The sequence below is a fragment of the Centropristis striata genome, chromosome 8, assembly GCF_030273125.1.
Source record: "Centropristis striata isolate RG_2023a ecotype Rhode Island chromosome 8, C.striata_1.0, whole genome shotgun sequence".
NCBI classification, from domain to species: domain Eukaryota; kingdom Metazoa; phylum Chordata; class Actinopteri; order Perciformes; family Serranidae; genus Centropristis; species Centropristis striata.
In genome coordinates, this window is record NC_081524.1 from 15,498,620 (window position 1) to 15,514,580 (window position 15,961).

At 38.9% G+C, this 15,961-nt stretch overlaps 2 protein-coding genes across 2 annotated transcripts; both read left to right on the forward strand.

Moving 5' to 3' along the window:
- Window positions 1-747: 747 nt before the first annotated feature.
- On the forward strand, window positions 748-12,889 carry ptdss1a (phosphatidylserine synthase 1a). The gene is made up of 13 exons (XM_059338615.1): window positions 748-1,155; window positions 2,000-2,091; window positions 2,546-2,590; window positions 2,678-2,802; window positions 2,920-3,078; window positions 3,723-3,874; window positions 4,549-4,690; window positions 8,141-8,253; window positions 8,788-8,853; window positions 8,959-9,058; window positions 9,302-9,370; window positions 10,664-10,730; window positions 11,276-12,889. The coding sequence occupies exons 1-13, from the start codon at window positions 974-976 to the stop codon at window positions 11,368-11,370; spliced, it is 1,407 nt and encodes a 468-aa protein (XP_059194598.1). The 5' UTR covers window positions 748-973; the 3' UTR covers window positions 11,371-12,889.
- A 160-nt stretch (window positions 12,890-13,049) lies between these two features.
- LOC131975835 (E3 ubiquitin-protein ligase NHLRC1-like) lies at window positions 13,050-15,190 on the forward strand. Its single transcript, XM_059338616.1, has 2 exons — window positions 13,050-13,220; window positions 13,662-15,190. Exon 2 carries the CDS (start codon window positions 13,735-13,737, stop codon window positions 14,977-14,979), a length of 1,245 nt encoding a protein of 414 aa, XP_059194599.1. The 5' UTR covers window positions 13,050-13,220; window positions 13,662-13,734; the 3' UTR covers window positions 14,980-15,190.
- Window positions 15,191-15,961: the final 771 nt, after the last annotated feature.

The window sequence follows — 15,961 nt, forward strand, 5'->3', positions numbered from 1 at the left end:
CTACTCTTTTGTACCTCATTTTCTATTTACCAAAACCTGTAGACTTAAAATCAGGAGGTCAGAGTTTAAGTTTTTTCTAATTGATTTATTACACTAAGAAGTCAACCTGTGTTCATGTGTCATGCTTTAAAGTCCTTGCTTGGAGGTCAAGATATCAACAATCCTAGCATGAAGGCAACACATGATGAATACGTTTTTTTTCTCTTTTTTTTCAATTCTTTATTGAAAATTACAATAATAAACATTTCTGGCACATTTTTCACAGTACATACATTGCATAAGTGTAGAAAGAATGCTAGGTGAACATCAATCAACAGTAAAACTTAAACAAAAAAAACTTATAATAATAACAGCATCAATACTGTTAACCTAGAGCAGTTCTAATAAAATTAAAATAAAAACAAAAATAAATAGACAAAAATCAAATACATTAAAACAGTCTAAATGTTGTTTTCAATAAGGGGGATTCAAATTTATTTTAACTGTTTATTTCAGTGGGGAAATCTTTCAAGATATCATATAATTTTTGTGCCTTTGTTGTTATTATTAGAATTTTTAGAGATTTTAAGTACGATTTGAATTCATCCATGAAGACAATGAATTTGGGGGATGATTTCATAACTCATAACTAATGTTGCCAAACAAAGGATAACGTTGCAACATAGTTTCACACGATGAATGAGTGAGGGCATGTGGACTCTTCCGCTTTGGGACACTCCCTTTAAATATGTACACCAATCACAGTAAAAAGTGAACCATTTCTTTATAAACTGTCTTCTTCCTCTTTTTTTAACCCCGTGTTGCTCACTCTGCTCGGCTGTCACATGTAGTTAACACTCTGCCAGTATGCCATGTAACCGTTTATAGTTATTTTAACCATTTCCTGGTGCAGTAGTAGTTTGTGAATCACTTTGGCGGATCACTTTCTCATGCTGCTGTGAGGCTCTGCTGCTGCTGCTGGCTGTGTCCTGCTATGGCGTCCGTCTATAGCGGATCCCACACCTTGAGCAAGGATGATGTGAATTACAGAATGCATTTCCGAATGATAAACGAGCAGCAGGTGGAGGATATCACCATAGAGTTCTTCTACAGGCCACACACCATAACACTGCTGACATGCACGGTGCTCAGTTTGATGTATTTCGCTTTCGCAAGGTAAGTTGTCCGCTGCTAGCTTCAGTTAGCTCGCTATGTTAGCTCAGTTAGCTAGCGCTATGCTAACAGCAGCAGTGATGCTCTAACTGACAGAGCCAGGTACACTGGGAGGTTAGCTAGCTTTTAGCTGCCCTTTTAATGTGTTTTCCCCCGAAATAAGCTTTACATCCACATGAATGCACTGGAATAACTTTATCCGGGACGACTGCTTATGTTTAGTTGTTATTAATCGCCAACGTAGGCTAATAAAAATGACTGTTATGTAACGGTGGTCCAGTGATGTTGCTCTGCTGACATTAGCTGCAGTGCAACGAGCAACGACTCTTTAGTGTTTTCACAAAATAATTGGAATTTTATATCGAAACTTTACAGTTGATGACAAATAAGAAATGTGAACGCACTCTCATACACTTTAAAAACTTATTTTTAGAAACCCCAGAATAATATAAAGGGAAGCGCCTTATACCCTATGTGCCTTATTGTGTTATTATTTTATTTACTGATACTGTAACTGACATTTTTCTTTGTATATCTTGTTTATGTACTGAATGCCTGTATTTCCTTCATTGTTATTAAAGATCTGGGAAAAAAAGTAACTAGCAACGACTGGAAACGTTGCAATTCCAGTAATAATCCGTTTAACAAACCACAATTTCCCCATTTGCAAATATAATATAAACCCTAATGTTTTCTGATTGACACTTTAAGATGTGTGAGGAGGATTCACATCACTACAGCAGTGGAGGAGATATAAAGCTGTCATAAAATAGGCTGTTTAACATAATGTCAAAGTATCATTGGTGATATTAACTGATAGTTTGGGAAATGTGTGTTTACCCTGCAGAGATGATGGAAACCCAGACGGTAATGTCTGGGTGGGGCTCATCCTGGTCATCTCCTTCTTCCTTGTCATCAGTGTTCTGGCATTTCCTAATGGTGAGCAAAAAAGGGCCCTGAAGTTATTTATTTTGCTAAGTCATGTGTGTTCACATAGCCATTTATTACAGTGAAACTACAGGTGCTGAACACACATTATTATTTGCTGTTGTCAAATAAAAAAGATAAGATCTACTACGTTGTAATGGCAATACACTTCCACAAAATACTGGAAACAACTAAACATATAAGTCATGTATAAATATGTTAAATAAAAATAATTTGGACAAAAATGAATTAGATCAGTAGCTCAGCAGATATGCGCAAAGGAAAAGAAGAAAAAAGGGATTTGCAATATTTATAACAAAATAGACTATTATTGTGAAACAGAATTCTACATGGTAACTTGGTTCTTGATTATCTTTTTTTCATAATCATTAATTTGATTATTCAAAGAGGCTTCATCTTGTTGGATTATATCTTTGACACAGTGTCTTCATGTGCCTCACTTTAGGTCCATTCACCAGACCACATCCGGCAATATGGCGAATAGTTTTTGGTGAGTATTTCTAAAAATGTGTGTGAAAACTGTTTCTGTTTGGATCTTTGTCTTCCCTCCCTCATGTTCTATCTCTCTGTTGTTCAGGTCTGAGTGTTCTCTACTTCCTCTTCCTGGTTTTCATCATCTTCCTCAACTGGCAGCAGGTGAAGCAGCTGATGTACTGGCTGGACCCAAACCTGCGCTATGCCAAGAGAGAGGCTGACATAATGGTGAGCGATGAAGGCTTAGACAAAAAATAATTTCCATATTGATTTACATGCACCAGTTGTGTTGACTGTGAAGGGATTATCAATCATTGTAATAACACTCTGTGTTGCTGGCTGCAGGAGTATGCTGTAAACTGCCACGTCATCACCTGGGAGAGAATCCTGAGCCATTTTGACATTTTTGCATTCAGCCATTTCTGGGGCTGGGGTATGAAGGCCCTGCTGATTCGAAGCTATGGCCTCTGCTGGACCATTAGTATCACCTGGGAGCTCACTGAGGTAAGGAAGCACATATCACACACTGAACATCACTTTCTGTCGAGGGGCTTGTTTCTATCTAGTGCAGGGGTGTCAAACTCTCGCCCGCAGTGTTATTTTATTTGGCCCGCGAGACAATACCAAATTATTATATTATTGTACTATAAAAGCCGACCCGCCGGTATTATACGGCGCATTTACCGCTAATACTAGATTTATTATTGTTATTTTATTTTTAAATGTATTAACCTGTTGAAAAAGTTTATTTTGATATTTAAATCAGAAGGATGCAAATAGAAAAGAGGCATACGATTTTTATTTAATTTTTATTTAATAAATTAATGACACTGATGTGTTTTTTTTTTTAAATTAGATTTTGCATGTCTGCACTATTTAGTTATATATTGTATGTTTATAAGCGTTGCTGGTTCCATATTTAATGTTAAAGCAAAACATGTTTGGTATATATTAAAAGGTTTATTTGTCCAATGTTGGCCCGTGATTTTATTCAAGTTTTACATTTTGGCCCATTGTGTATTTGAGTTTGACACCCCTGAACTAGTGGAAATTGATGGTTTTTTGTAACAATACTATTGTAGGCTGAGAATGTTAACAGTTTTTCAGTTTTGATGTAGACTCTCACAGCCTCCTGATCTCCTCTGCAGCTATTCTTCATGCATCTGCTGCCTAACTTTGCTGAGTGCTGGTGGGACCAGGTGATTCTGGACATCCTGCTGTGTAATGGAGGAGGCATCTGGCTTGGCATGACTGTCTGCCGCTTTCTGGAAATGAGGACCTACCACTGGGCCAGTATTAAGTATGACCTTGCTGTCTGGGTATTAATGAGAAGTAACAAAATCTAGTTTTGTGTTCATGTGTCTGTTGGATTGGTTAAGTAAGTTATAAGGCCTGATGCATGCAAACCATGCCCTCATTTTTTTTTAAATTTATTTAGCCTTTATTTAACCAGGGAATATCCCATTGAGATTAAGAACCTCTTTTTCTTTAAGGGAGCCCTGGCCAAGAGGCAGAAAACACAGAATACAGTTACATATTTACATAACATACAGACCTTAAACACATCATGAGAAACAAGTGCATGTTATGGAATTGGCCTCAATAACTCTTAGTTTGTATTTAAAAGTGCTCAAAGAAACAAATTCCAGTTAATTTCCATTCTTTCTGCCGCAAAAATGAGTTATAATACATTATGCATAATATCAGTAATAGCTGATGGTCAACCTGTTTAAATAATTTAAATTTAGAGTAAGGGCTTTTTAGTACATCAAGCAAAACATTTGCGATACCATCTTAAGATGCATAAATTGCTGTTTTGTAACATGATCTCACAAGTTCATCAAGGCGGAGTGGACGTGAATGATTAATGTGATGGCATTGCTTTCATCCGGCTTTGTCTACTGTACTAACACAACACTTATTGTAAATCTATCTGCAAGTCTTTGTAATCCTTCTCCTGTGCTTCCCCTGCAGGGACATCCACACCACCACGGGGAAGATCAAACGAGCCGCGCTACAGTTCACCCCTGCTAGCTGGACCTACGTACGCTGGCTGGACCCAAAGTCTTCCCTGCAGCGAGTGATGGGCGTCTATCTGTTCATGATCATCTGGCAGGTGGGTCACTGACAAATCCTCTTTCGCCACCTCACGGTGACTAAGTGCTGACTAGTCAGGGATCATCCAGTGTGTTAAGTCCAGGCTAATCTAATTAGCTCCCCTGTTGCTGAAACCTGAAACCTGTCTCGTATGGATCTGTATAATGCGTGAGTGTCCTGCTGTCTACACATTAACAGCTAATCTCACTGCTGAGAGACAAGATAGATTACTTGGGAGCAATTTATGGTAATGAGTAAACCAAGGATGGAGAACTTGACTAAGCTCCAGTGGTGGAAGAAGTATTCAGATCTCTTACTTCAGTAAAAGTACCAATACCACACTGTGAAATGACTCCACTACAAGTAAAAGTGCTGCATTCAAAACTTACTTCAGTAAAAGTACAAAAGTATCAGCATCAAAATGTACTTAAAGTATCAAAAGTAAAAGTACTTGTTTTGCAGAATGACCCCACTCAGATTGTTAAATATATTCTCAATATATTATTTGATAATTATTATTGATGCATTTATATAAGCAGCATTTTATTTTCTCAAGGTAGGGCTCATTTTAACTATTTAATATGCTTTTATGAGGTCTAATTTAGAAAATGTCACTTTAAACTTTAAACCGATCATGTTTTTCATGTTAAATCCTGATCTGAAAAGTAACTAAAGCTGCTGGCTATATGTAGTGGAGTAAAAAGTACAACATTTGCCTCTAAATGTAGTGGAGTAGAAGTATAAAGTTACATAAAATGGAAATACTCAAGTAAAGTACAAGTACCTCAAAATTTTACTTAAGTACAGTACTTGAGTAAATGTACTTAGTTACATTCCACCACTGCTAAGCTCCATTGCTTTCCACTGGAGAGTCAGCTGTTGCTGCCAACATTTCTACCCACTGGCAACCATGGCGATGAAAGCTGCTGTTTCTCTCATTTTTGTATGCCGACGAAACAACATCGCCCTCACTCAGGCAGTTCTCGGCTCTCTTGAGGCTTTAAATTGTAATTACCAGTCTTTGAGCATTAGTTGAAGAGATGGAGGACGTCTCGGCTCGACTCAGCGTGCTGACAGTTTAGCTGATCTTCACTGGGTTCAACACACAGGCTGCAGGCCAAATGAGTGAATCACACGGCAGCAGCCCTCCCTCTCATTATCTCCCAGTGCGGATGAGAGGGACTTGGACAGAGTTTCCCTCTAAATGAACTGCTAGTTTTGTTGCCAATTTGTTAATTCGAGTGTGACTTGCATTGTAGGCCAATCTTTGTTAGTGTCCCGGCTGAACTGGTTGACCTTTTCACTGTATCTGTATAAGTCTTATTAGACTCAATAGACCAAACTAACAGCACACATTTTGATTTTTCCAGCACAGGTGTAACTGATGACCTCAATAATTAATAGTCCTTATAGGTGGGCCAGCTCCAGAGCTCAGTGATTGTCTCACTGGCATGACTTACAGGCATTGTTAATAGAACAGAGCTGTCATGTCATGTCATGTGCTCCACCTGTTCTTGTCCTGCAATGACGTCAAAACATCAGCTGTGAGAGAGATTTAGGGTCGCTAAAAACAAAGACTAGTGCAGAGTTAAACCACTGAACAGTCATGTGAGACAAAGGTCACAGACAATGCAATATAATAATAGTTTGTCCTGCTACAATTGCCAGTGTGTTAAAGCTGGGATGGGCATGGGTTTTTTTTTTTTGGCATCAGTGGTCAAACATTCCATAATAATCTTTCAGCATGTTGTTTTTCTAGTGGTCTGGGAGGAAGATGACTATGTTTAGGCTTTAAACAGCAGACTTTGGCTAATACATTTAGAAAGAGTTGCTCCGATATTATATGAGCTATTCTACAAAAACAGATATACGTGCTTGTCCCTTCAGATGGTCAAAGTCTGATTCACTGGTGGAAGATCTTGCAGATAAAACTGCTGTTCCAGCATTGGCAACAACGGGCTTCACTGCAAAGCAAGTCAAAAAAAGAAAGATGGGATTATCAAAAAAGAGTCTAAAAGAAAACACGATAGATAGATAGATAGATAGATAGATAGATAGATAGATAGATAGATAGATATACTTTCTTTATCCCAAGCTGGGAAATTACAGTGTAGCAGCAGCATTACACACAGAGACAATAACAACACAATTAAATAAAAAGAACAACCTAGGCATACTTCAAGCAATAAAATATAAAAATACAATAAAAAATAAAGTGTCTAAAGAAGGAGTATGTATTAAGGAGTAGAATAGAATTCCAGTGCAGAATAAATATGAATATACAGTATAAAAATGTTGGTGCTATGAAACAAATAAGGTGCAATGAACAGTGTGCATAAAAAAACACAAAGTGCACAACGACGGTATGTAATGAACCAGACTATTATTTGTTATTGTACAGTGTGATGGCATGTGCATAAAACACATGTCAACATCAGCAAAGCATTTCAGAGATGGAGAAATAATGATTCTAGTTTAGCCTTCTGCTAAAGGCTAATTCAAGTTCATGTTTATGTAGCCAGCTGGAGCCTCAGATCACAGTCTGTCAGTACAGTCCAGCATGACTAATCCAAAGCAACAAGCTGGTTTTTAGGCCCAAACAATGCAATGTTCTTCACTGGCTAAATCCCTCACCTGACCATAATCCAACCTGCCTTTAGTAACGGTGCTAAAAAAACACGCTGAAAAGAACCCCCGCCTCATCATTGATATTAATTTTAGCCATTCATATTTGCCCAAGATTTGGAATCAAATTTGACTGCTGTATTTCTTCCTAAATATCTTATTTAACCCATAAGAACCCATACCCAGTTATCCTTAAAGGAAAAGTATAGAGGATATACCACATAGAACACATTTATGATGTTTTTAAAAGAAATTCTACCCCTAAATGTCAAAGATCTGTGATATGACATATATGATACATTGGGCATTTATGGTATTTATGTTTATGATATTTATGTTTATACTATTTATTTTAAAATAAAAAAACTAGACACATTTACTGCTTACAGAGACACAAATTTGCCTTTTTCTTTGCATCTCCACAACATTTATCAAAATAGTGCACATTAATAGTGCTGTTTAAAAATAAATTATTTGTTAGATTTATTTTTAAGTAGCATAATAAAAATAATAATAAATCAATAATAAATAAAAACAAAAAAACATGTGTCTTTTTGTTTGCATCTCCATAACATATATCAACATTGTGACTTTAATTTGTTCAGGAAATATGGTCAGTAACAAAAAATAAGCTTTTTGAAATTAGCTACTTTTTCACATTTCTGTTGTGAATATGGGAAATTCTGGAAGATTTACTGTGTTACACGGCTGTCACCATGGGTTCTTATGGGTTAAGATTATTTGTATCAGGGACTTTGTATGAAAAGAGCTAACAGTGCTACAATCAGTGTCCCACTTCTCTAAATGTTAATTTTCTTCTACCGGTTTCCCTTTTTGTCCACAGCTAACAGAGTTGAACACCTTTTTCCTCAAGCACATTTTCGTCTTTCCTGCAAGTCATGCTCTAAGCTGGTGTCGGATCCTGTTCATTGGCATCATCACGGCTCCAACAGTGAGGTAAAAACAAAAAGGACAACTTGATTAGTGGGGAAATGAGCCATAAAAACTGGTAATGGCAGATTGTTTTTTTTATTTATTTATATATTTTTATTGATTCACAGTTGCAGTAAACAGTACAATCGAAGAGACATATTTTCATTTTCTTATATAACCCAACACCCATTCCACTCCCCCAGAGACCCTTACATCGTTGTATTAATAGGTTAATACATCAGATCAGTTAAAACAACAGTGTGTAGAAAAAAAATATTAATAATAAAAAAAATATATATATATATACACACACACCCATACATAAAATATATATAAAATAAAATAAGTAAAAAATAAGTTTAAAAAAATATATATATAAAACATACATATATATATATATATACACATACACACATAACATACAATGGCAGATTGTTTTGCATTAATTTATTCAGTTCCTTGTTTTGACAGTTTGACTATTGGGAAGGCAAGTCACTGACTACAACTGCAGGTGAAACCTGCTAATGTTTACATTGTGTTTGTTTTTTTTTGCTTCAGGCAGTATTATGCATACCTTACAGACACACAGTGCAAGAGAGTTGGGACCCAGTGCTGGGTGTTTGGGTAAGTGAAACCTAAATTTTAGCACAGACTCTAGTATTTTTTGTCAGGTTTACTGCCTGTGGGTCAGAGGCTTCAGTTGAGTTGTTTTTCTCCCCTTTTTCACAGGGCCATTGCCTTCCTGGAGGCCTTGGCGTGTATTAAGTTTGGACAGGACCTGTTCTCCAAAACACAGATCCTCTATGTGATCCTCTGGCTGCTGTGTTTGGTAAGATCAGAATCGGAGTAATGTGCATTTCTGTGTCAAAATGAAATGCTACGGTCTTCAAACAGTAATATGCTTGTCATGCTTTAAAATACATGAAACCTTGTGACTCGACTTTGCTGACAACACACCATGAATTTTCACATATATCTTTCTGTTTTGACAATTGAACATCAAAACCGTCTGTGCTGTAAGTTATTGGATTTTCCATGAATCGTTAAACAGTGGTGTGTGCTCTGTTCTTAGGCCTTCATTACATTCCTCTGCCTGTATGGAATGGTGTGGGTTGCTGAAACGTATGGTCCAAGAGAAAAGGTTGGTCTGAAATGATTTTTTCCCTGTTTAAAGTCACATATTCATAACAAAAATTAACTAATGTTGGTCTCAGTTTAAAGCAGTCTTTTTTGGGCTGGGGTAGGCAGTTTCAATTTGGGGTCACTAAACTTCTGTGCCTCCTGTTAGCACTGTTTTCAGAAAGTCTGGCCTGTGACAGGAGACTTTGGCCAATCACACGGGTCATTTCAGAGAAAGGGTGTTTCTATTCTCAGATTCACTCTTATTCAACACGTCAGTCTTTAGATCTTCATCCTCCAAGATTTCTGACATGCAGAGGTCAATTTATTGTTCAATTTAGGGACCAAATTATGGATAAATACCTTTTCCCATCTGGCAAGGGACTCCATCTCTGTAAAATGCTTCAAAAGATGTCTGAAAGCTCATTTAACTGCTGTTTTGAAATTCTAGTTCACACACAAATATACTTTTTTAACATGTTCATTTTTGTTTTTAATTGTTTTTGTTATTGTCATTATAACTTGTTGATGTTATACATTTGTTTTTTCTATTATCAGTTTATTACTTTCTAATGAAATTTTAGGTGGAGGCTTTACATAAATAAGCCCATCTGGGTTTTCTGCCTCTCCCTGCACTTTACATTATATGTTATCTTTGTCATTTTATGTAATTCTAACTGTGCAAATAAAATAAAACCTAAACCTATTGTCTGTTCTGAAATGCAGCTGCACGTGCATGTCTGTTCAGATGGTGAAAGTCTGATTAAATGGCAGAAAATCATGCAGAACTAATGTTGCTATTCCAGCATTGGCAACAACTGTAAAGTAACCTGCCCAAAACAAGAAAACAGACATCTCAAAAGGATAGTCTAAAGAGAGTGACATAAACACAATATAACACGTGTTAGTATTGGTGCAGCGTCTCAGAGATGGACAAACAATGATGCTAATAGTTTAGCCTTCTGCTAACTGCAGCAAAAGGCTCACAGTCTAGAATCTTGAGACTTGAATCATGACGTGTCAGAAGGGTCTCAAAGGGTTTTACAGCAGCCCACAAATTTGGAAAGAAATCAGGATTGTACTTCTTTAGTAGGATGTTTTGGGGCCTTTTGCCTTTATTAGAGAGTACAGAGAGAGTGGAAAGGGGGGAGATATGCCAGGTGAGCTAGCGGGCGACCCAGAAAAGTAATTCTTACAGAATCACCACTCACATATACCATGTGTCAATCTCAGTGACTCAGTTGTCAGCTATATGTTATCTGTCCAGCTTTTGGTATGTGTGTCATGTGTCTTCTCCTCTCCTCTTCTCTCACAGAGCTTCTCAGAATGTGAAGACAGTAATTACACTGAATATGGTGACCATGTGTCAGAAGTATTTAAAGGTACAGTGACTTCATCCACCACATAAAACACGGCTCATAAAAGTAAACATTAACCCATTGGGGCCTGAAACGCCTGTAAAACCTCTGGGCGATTTTAAAATAAGCCCCTAACACCTGAAGTTTTTCTGGAAATTCAACAGAATTGCAATTCAAAAGTGTGCACCTTATGTCCTTATGTCTGTTTGTATATTATTTGTATATTATTATTATTTCTGAGACATTGTCTCTCACACTGACTTGGTGATTGTTGTTTATTAATCTCATTGTACCCAGGTACAGTGACAATAAAAGTGATTCTGTTCTGATTCTGATTCTGAAGTGTCAACGCTTCTACTAAATAATAGATTTTTCAGCCTCTGTAGCAGATAGAAATGAAATTCAAAAAGTATTTTAGAGCTTATACAAATACTACAAAACGACGTATCCGCTGTCCAGGCTTCAATGGATTAATCAAGTGTAATCTTGTAAAGGGCTGACCTCTAGTGTTTGGAGGTAGTCCTGTTGCATCTTTTTATGAACTCATTCCCAAGTGTTTGACCCTCCAGAAGACACAGACCCTGAGGACGACAGCCCGACAACCAGACGTCGAGGGAAGGGCGCCGGGAAGACCAAATCCATCAACGGCCTGGACAGCCAGTAGGAGTTGGAGCCAGAGGCTGGTGTGCGACTCCTGAACTCACTCCAAAGAGCCAGGAGTGAAGGATCAGCTGTTGAAAAGGGGGTAAAGATGCAACCACTTCCTGGTGTAATTAAAGTCTAGAAAGCCCCACCTACAGTAGAGGGAGTGGAGACAGGAGAGACTAGTGGATGAACAGGCCCATGCAGTGTTATTAGGAGTGCAGAGAGGCTTGGATTACACAGATGCACACTGAACTGTGTGCTGTAGTCAGAAAAAAACCTAAACCACTGATCACAGTTTTCTGTGTGTGTGAAAAGAGAGAGTGTGGTATTTTGTGTATGTGTGAGAGAGAGAAAGGTGGCAATAAAAACTGCCGTTAGTAGTTGTGACTGCATGATCATTGTAGCTGATAAACTATACTTTACAAACATTTATCCTATGATACAGTATATCATTGATGGTCAATGTACATTTGACTGGTTTACACCAGCCTGAACTCCAGTATGTTGGTTCAACACATTTCAATGTTAAAAGCCATCATGTAGAATTTATCACAATAATTGGAGCCTCTATGTTTATAGCACAGAAAGGCTATGAAGTCTTTTTATTAGCATCTGTCATCTATTGTGTATTTACATCATAGATGTTCACACTCGTAACGTGGTTATAACTTGAATGTGAGCAGGATTTCAATGCAAGACGGCTTTAGCGCTGTAGGATCATTGACTGAGGATTGTGTTTGACCTGGAACAAAGCAAAGCACACAGTTTAAGCACTTTTCAGAATGTTTTCTTGCAAATACTGTACATTTGTAATGCTTGAGTTTATTGTGAATCATTGTGACCTTGAGTGATTTTACTCTCCCTGTCCATCTATGGCTGCTATCTTATTTTTTTTTCTTTCTTTACTGTACTGATAATGGAGGGCAATTATTCAAATTCCTGCATGTTTTGTCAGACTCTACCTGTCTGTGTGCAGATGTGGCTTCGTTTTACCGTCAACCTTCTTGTTATATTGCATTTGCATGGCTGTGTCAAATCAAGTCAAGTGTTTCAGTAGAAAAATGTTACAAGAGTACTCAACAAATATTCGTATAACACCACACACACACAGGGCGCCAGTATTGTTATTTTTATGTCTTTCACTGTCAGTGTAACATTTTTAATTCACCCCTTGTGCCTGTTTGCATGTTTTCTTTTTTTTTTTATTCACAACTTTTCTCTGTTTGTATTACGACTAAATTTTGGCTTTTTGTGTTTGATTCTTCTGCTCTCGAGTTCTTCTTTTTTGGAACGTTTTCTTTTCATTTGCTCTGTCAGCATCATCTCAGTACAGATATATATCCCTTATAATCCTGGACAATCCAGACGTTGACCTCTGTGGGATGGACCAGGCTCCCGTGCTACAGTAGACACTATAAATGGTACATTGTCTCTGGATTTAGATGTCATTTGCCAAAAACAATTCCGATTAAAAATGGCTGTTCTTTTTCACTGTGAAATACTGAAACATATTAAAATGTTTTACATTTCCTCTTAAACACTTTGTGAGTTTTTATTTTCATTATTTCGCCTTTGCCTTTTTTTGTTTTTTTTAAATGAACCAGCAATACGACACTCAATAAATGTCTTATTGTTTTGTTCTTGCTGTTATATTCATATGAGTAGGGAGCTGTTTGAATACTTAACAATAGGAAATGATGAATGCCCTTGCCTGACCCCTGAGGAGTGCCCTGCTGCAGCAAAGGAGTGGCGGATTGGCTGACTCAAGCACAGCCAGTCTCGGATCAGATTTCACTCCGTCTGCAAACCATGAAACTCAGAGACTGAAATAGCTGCCTCGTGCTGACCTATAACAACATGTTTTTGAAGGTAAGGTTGATGTTCCCTTTGAAAAGATCAGCAAAGAATGTCGTATAGTCCAAAACATAAATAGTAGCAGCAGATATACCAAAAAACTGAGTGCTGAAGGAAAAAGACTGCAGCTTTCATCTCAACCTTAGTATTCAGGCACACTGAAACAGCTATTTGAGATTCTGGATTTGAATCCAGCCAACCTTTTATATTATAACACTTAATATACAGATAAAAGGAATTAAGCTCTTCTCTGCTTCTGTGTCCAAAACATAACTGTAAACAGTCCAACATGTGAGTCAGCTGGTTTCCAGAGGAGGGCAGCAGAGAGCCTCTGTGCTCTGCAAACGGTCACGTGACCCTTGAGGCCTAAAGCACAGGACATGAGTGTGTTGACAAAAATGTTGCAGTGCCTTCATACCCCTCTCTCTGTCCCTCTCCTCTTATTTAAACCACCAGTCGTAGTTCAGGATCCTGAACCTCCTGCAGCTGCATCAGCTGATTGACCTGTCTCAGTCAGGATATTGCTGTCATGGCCAAGAATCCTGGTTCCCCGAGTCGTTGCGGCCTGAGTCTTGAGGGGATTTTGAGAGAGATCCAGATCAACTTGCTGGAGTGTAAAGTCTGCTTTGAGAAGTTCAGCACTCAGCAGAGGGAGCTCAAACCACAGAACCTCTCCTGTGGCCATGTACTCTGTCTGGAATGCATCAGGGCCTTGTCCCACCCTCTCCTGAGGAAGCTGGAGTGCCCGTTTTGTCGACAGCTGTGCAGTGTTGACAGCACCTCCCACTGCCGGGCTCTCAGTGACCTGCAGGAGCTGCTGTTGTCCCGGAGTCCCACATCCTCTGCTGCTCCTCCTCACAGGGCGAAGGCAGGCCTTGGCTTGGCATCCACACCTCTGAACCTCTGCACAGCTTTCGGAGGATGGGGGACTCTTATCAACCCTACCGGGATATCCAGTTTGGGATCTTCAGGGACTACAGTGGTAGTGCATGATGGAGAGAAGAGGGTGGTGGTGTTCGGTCCGCAGGGCAGGAAGCTGCACAGTTTTGGGCGAAGAGGACGAGCCAGTGGGGAGATCTGTTTCCCCGTGGATGTGGCGGTGGCTCCCTGTGGTCACGTGGTGGTGACTGACGCAGGAGATAGAGCTGTGAAGGTTTTCACCTCCAGAGGTAAACATGTGTTGACGGTCAAAGGTTCCCTTCAGATGCCCTGGGGTGTGGACACGGACAGCTGTGAGCTCATCCTGGTCTCAGACGTCCAGGCGGGCACGCTGTCCCACCTGAAAGTGGACTACGCTCACGGTGTCCTGCAGGAGCATCATACTGCCATCTCAGATCTGCAGCAGCCGAAAGCAGTGTCCTGCTGTCAGCTGACCAGGAACACTGCAGTGATGGAGCATTTACCTGACGACACAGATACACCAAGAAGGTACCAGCACACGAGGCTGACAGTGTTTACCAAAGACTTCCACCTCCTTTATCAGACGGACAGTTTCAGCTTGACCCTGCAGTCCACAGCCAGGCTCAACATGTCCGCCGTGGCCTTTGACAGAGATGGAAATGTGATGGTGATTGACTCCAATCAGGGCATGGTTTGGAGTTTGGGGAAGCTCCAGAATGGGTCAGTCTTTACCCCACTTGTGGGGGACAGCCTCATCCGCCCAGCTGGACTGGTCTCACTGAACAACACGTTGGTCATTCTGGACAGTGGGGACCATACAGTGAAGATTTATTCTCCTCAATCTGATGCTGGGCTCATGATGAAGCTCATGTAAACAGCGTAAGAGCTGCCTATGTGAAATGTAGTAATTTATCTTATCATATAAAGTGATGAGATGACCTGACGAAACTATTTATAAATATGAGTAAAGACTTTCATTGCAAAATGAAAATATGTCTCTTTGATTGTACTGTTTACTTTAACTGTGAATCAATAAAATAATATATAAAAAAAAAAAATAAAAAAAAAAACTTTCATTGAAAACTATAAGCAATAAAATAAGTGCTAAAGGCTACATCTTCTAACCAGTTGTGCAGTTTCATTAATTTTATGTATTTATTTATAAGGACAAGAAACATTAGTTAACATTTCTGTTAATGAAGGCATAGAATTATTCATTCATTATCCTTATCCCGGGCTGGAGCCGATCCCAGATAAGATTGGGCGAGAGGTGCAGGGCTGACATATAGATACAGACAATCACGCTCTAGAGCCACCAATTAAACCTAAAAAGTGCATGTTCTTGGACTGTGGGAGGAAGCTGGAGAACCCGGAGAGAACCCACGCTGACACGGGGAGAACATGTAAACTCCACTCAGAAGAGCTGCAGGCGGGAGGCGAACCAGCGACCCTCCAGAACGGAACTAGTACAGTCATAATCAATAGGAAGCATGTTTAAAAGGATAGGAAAAGAAAAGTACATATTCATTCCATAAAGTGTTAAATATATTCCTATTTTTGCTGTTTTCTTGTGAAATACTGGGTACTTTCGTGTTTTAGAATGTCAAAAATCCTTCATGTAAGGTTAAAAAAGAGGAAATAAATTACTCTTGGTTGAATTTCTCATAATTCATGTCCTCAAGGCCATAAATCTGTGATGAGGGGCAGAGCAAATAGGAACTACTGCGTTTTAATGGGTGAACAGGTGAACAAAAGATAGGAACCTTCTGCTGTATAGTCATTACTATGCCCTGGGTACTAATGCTGCATTCAAATGCTCCTGAATGGTCCCATTTACTAAATTGAAAGTACATTTT

Bases quoted from the DNA above. Each gene is read 5' to 3' on its own strand.
- ptdss1a (XM_059338615.1), top strand. From the start codon at position 974: ATGGCGTCCGTCTATAGCGGATCCCACACCTTGAGCAAGGATGATGTG. The intron at 4,691-8,140 runs GTGGGTCACTGA...TTTTGTCCACAG, and splicing joins TGTTCATGATCATCTGGCAG to CTAACAGAGTTGAACACCTT. The intron at 10,731-11,275 runs GTACAGTGACTT...TTGACCCTCCAG, and splicing joins TGTGTCAGAAGTATTTAAAG to AAGACACAGACCCTGAGGAC.
- LOC131975835 (XM_059338616.1), top strand. From the start codon at position 13,735: ATGGCCAAGAATCCTGGTTCCCCGAGTCGTTGCGGCCTGAGTCTTGAG.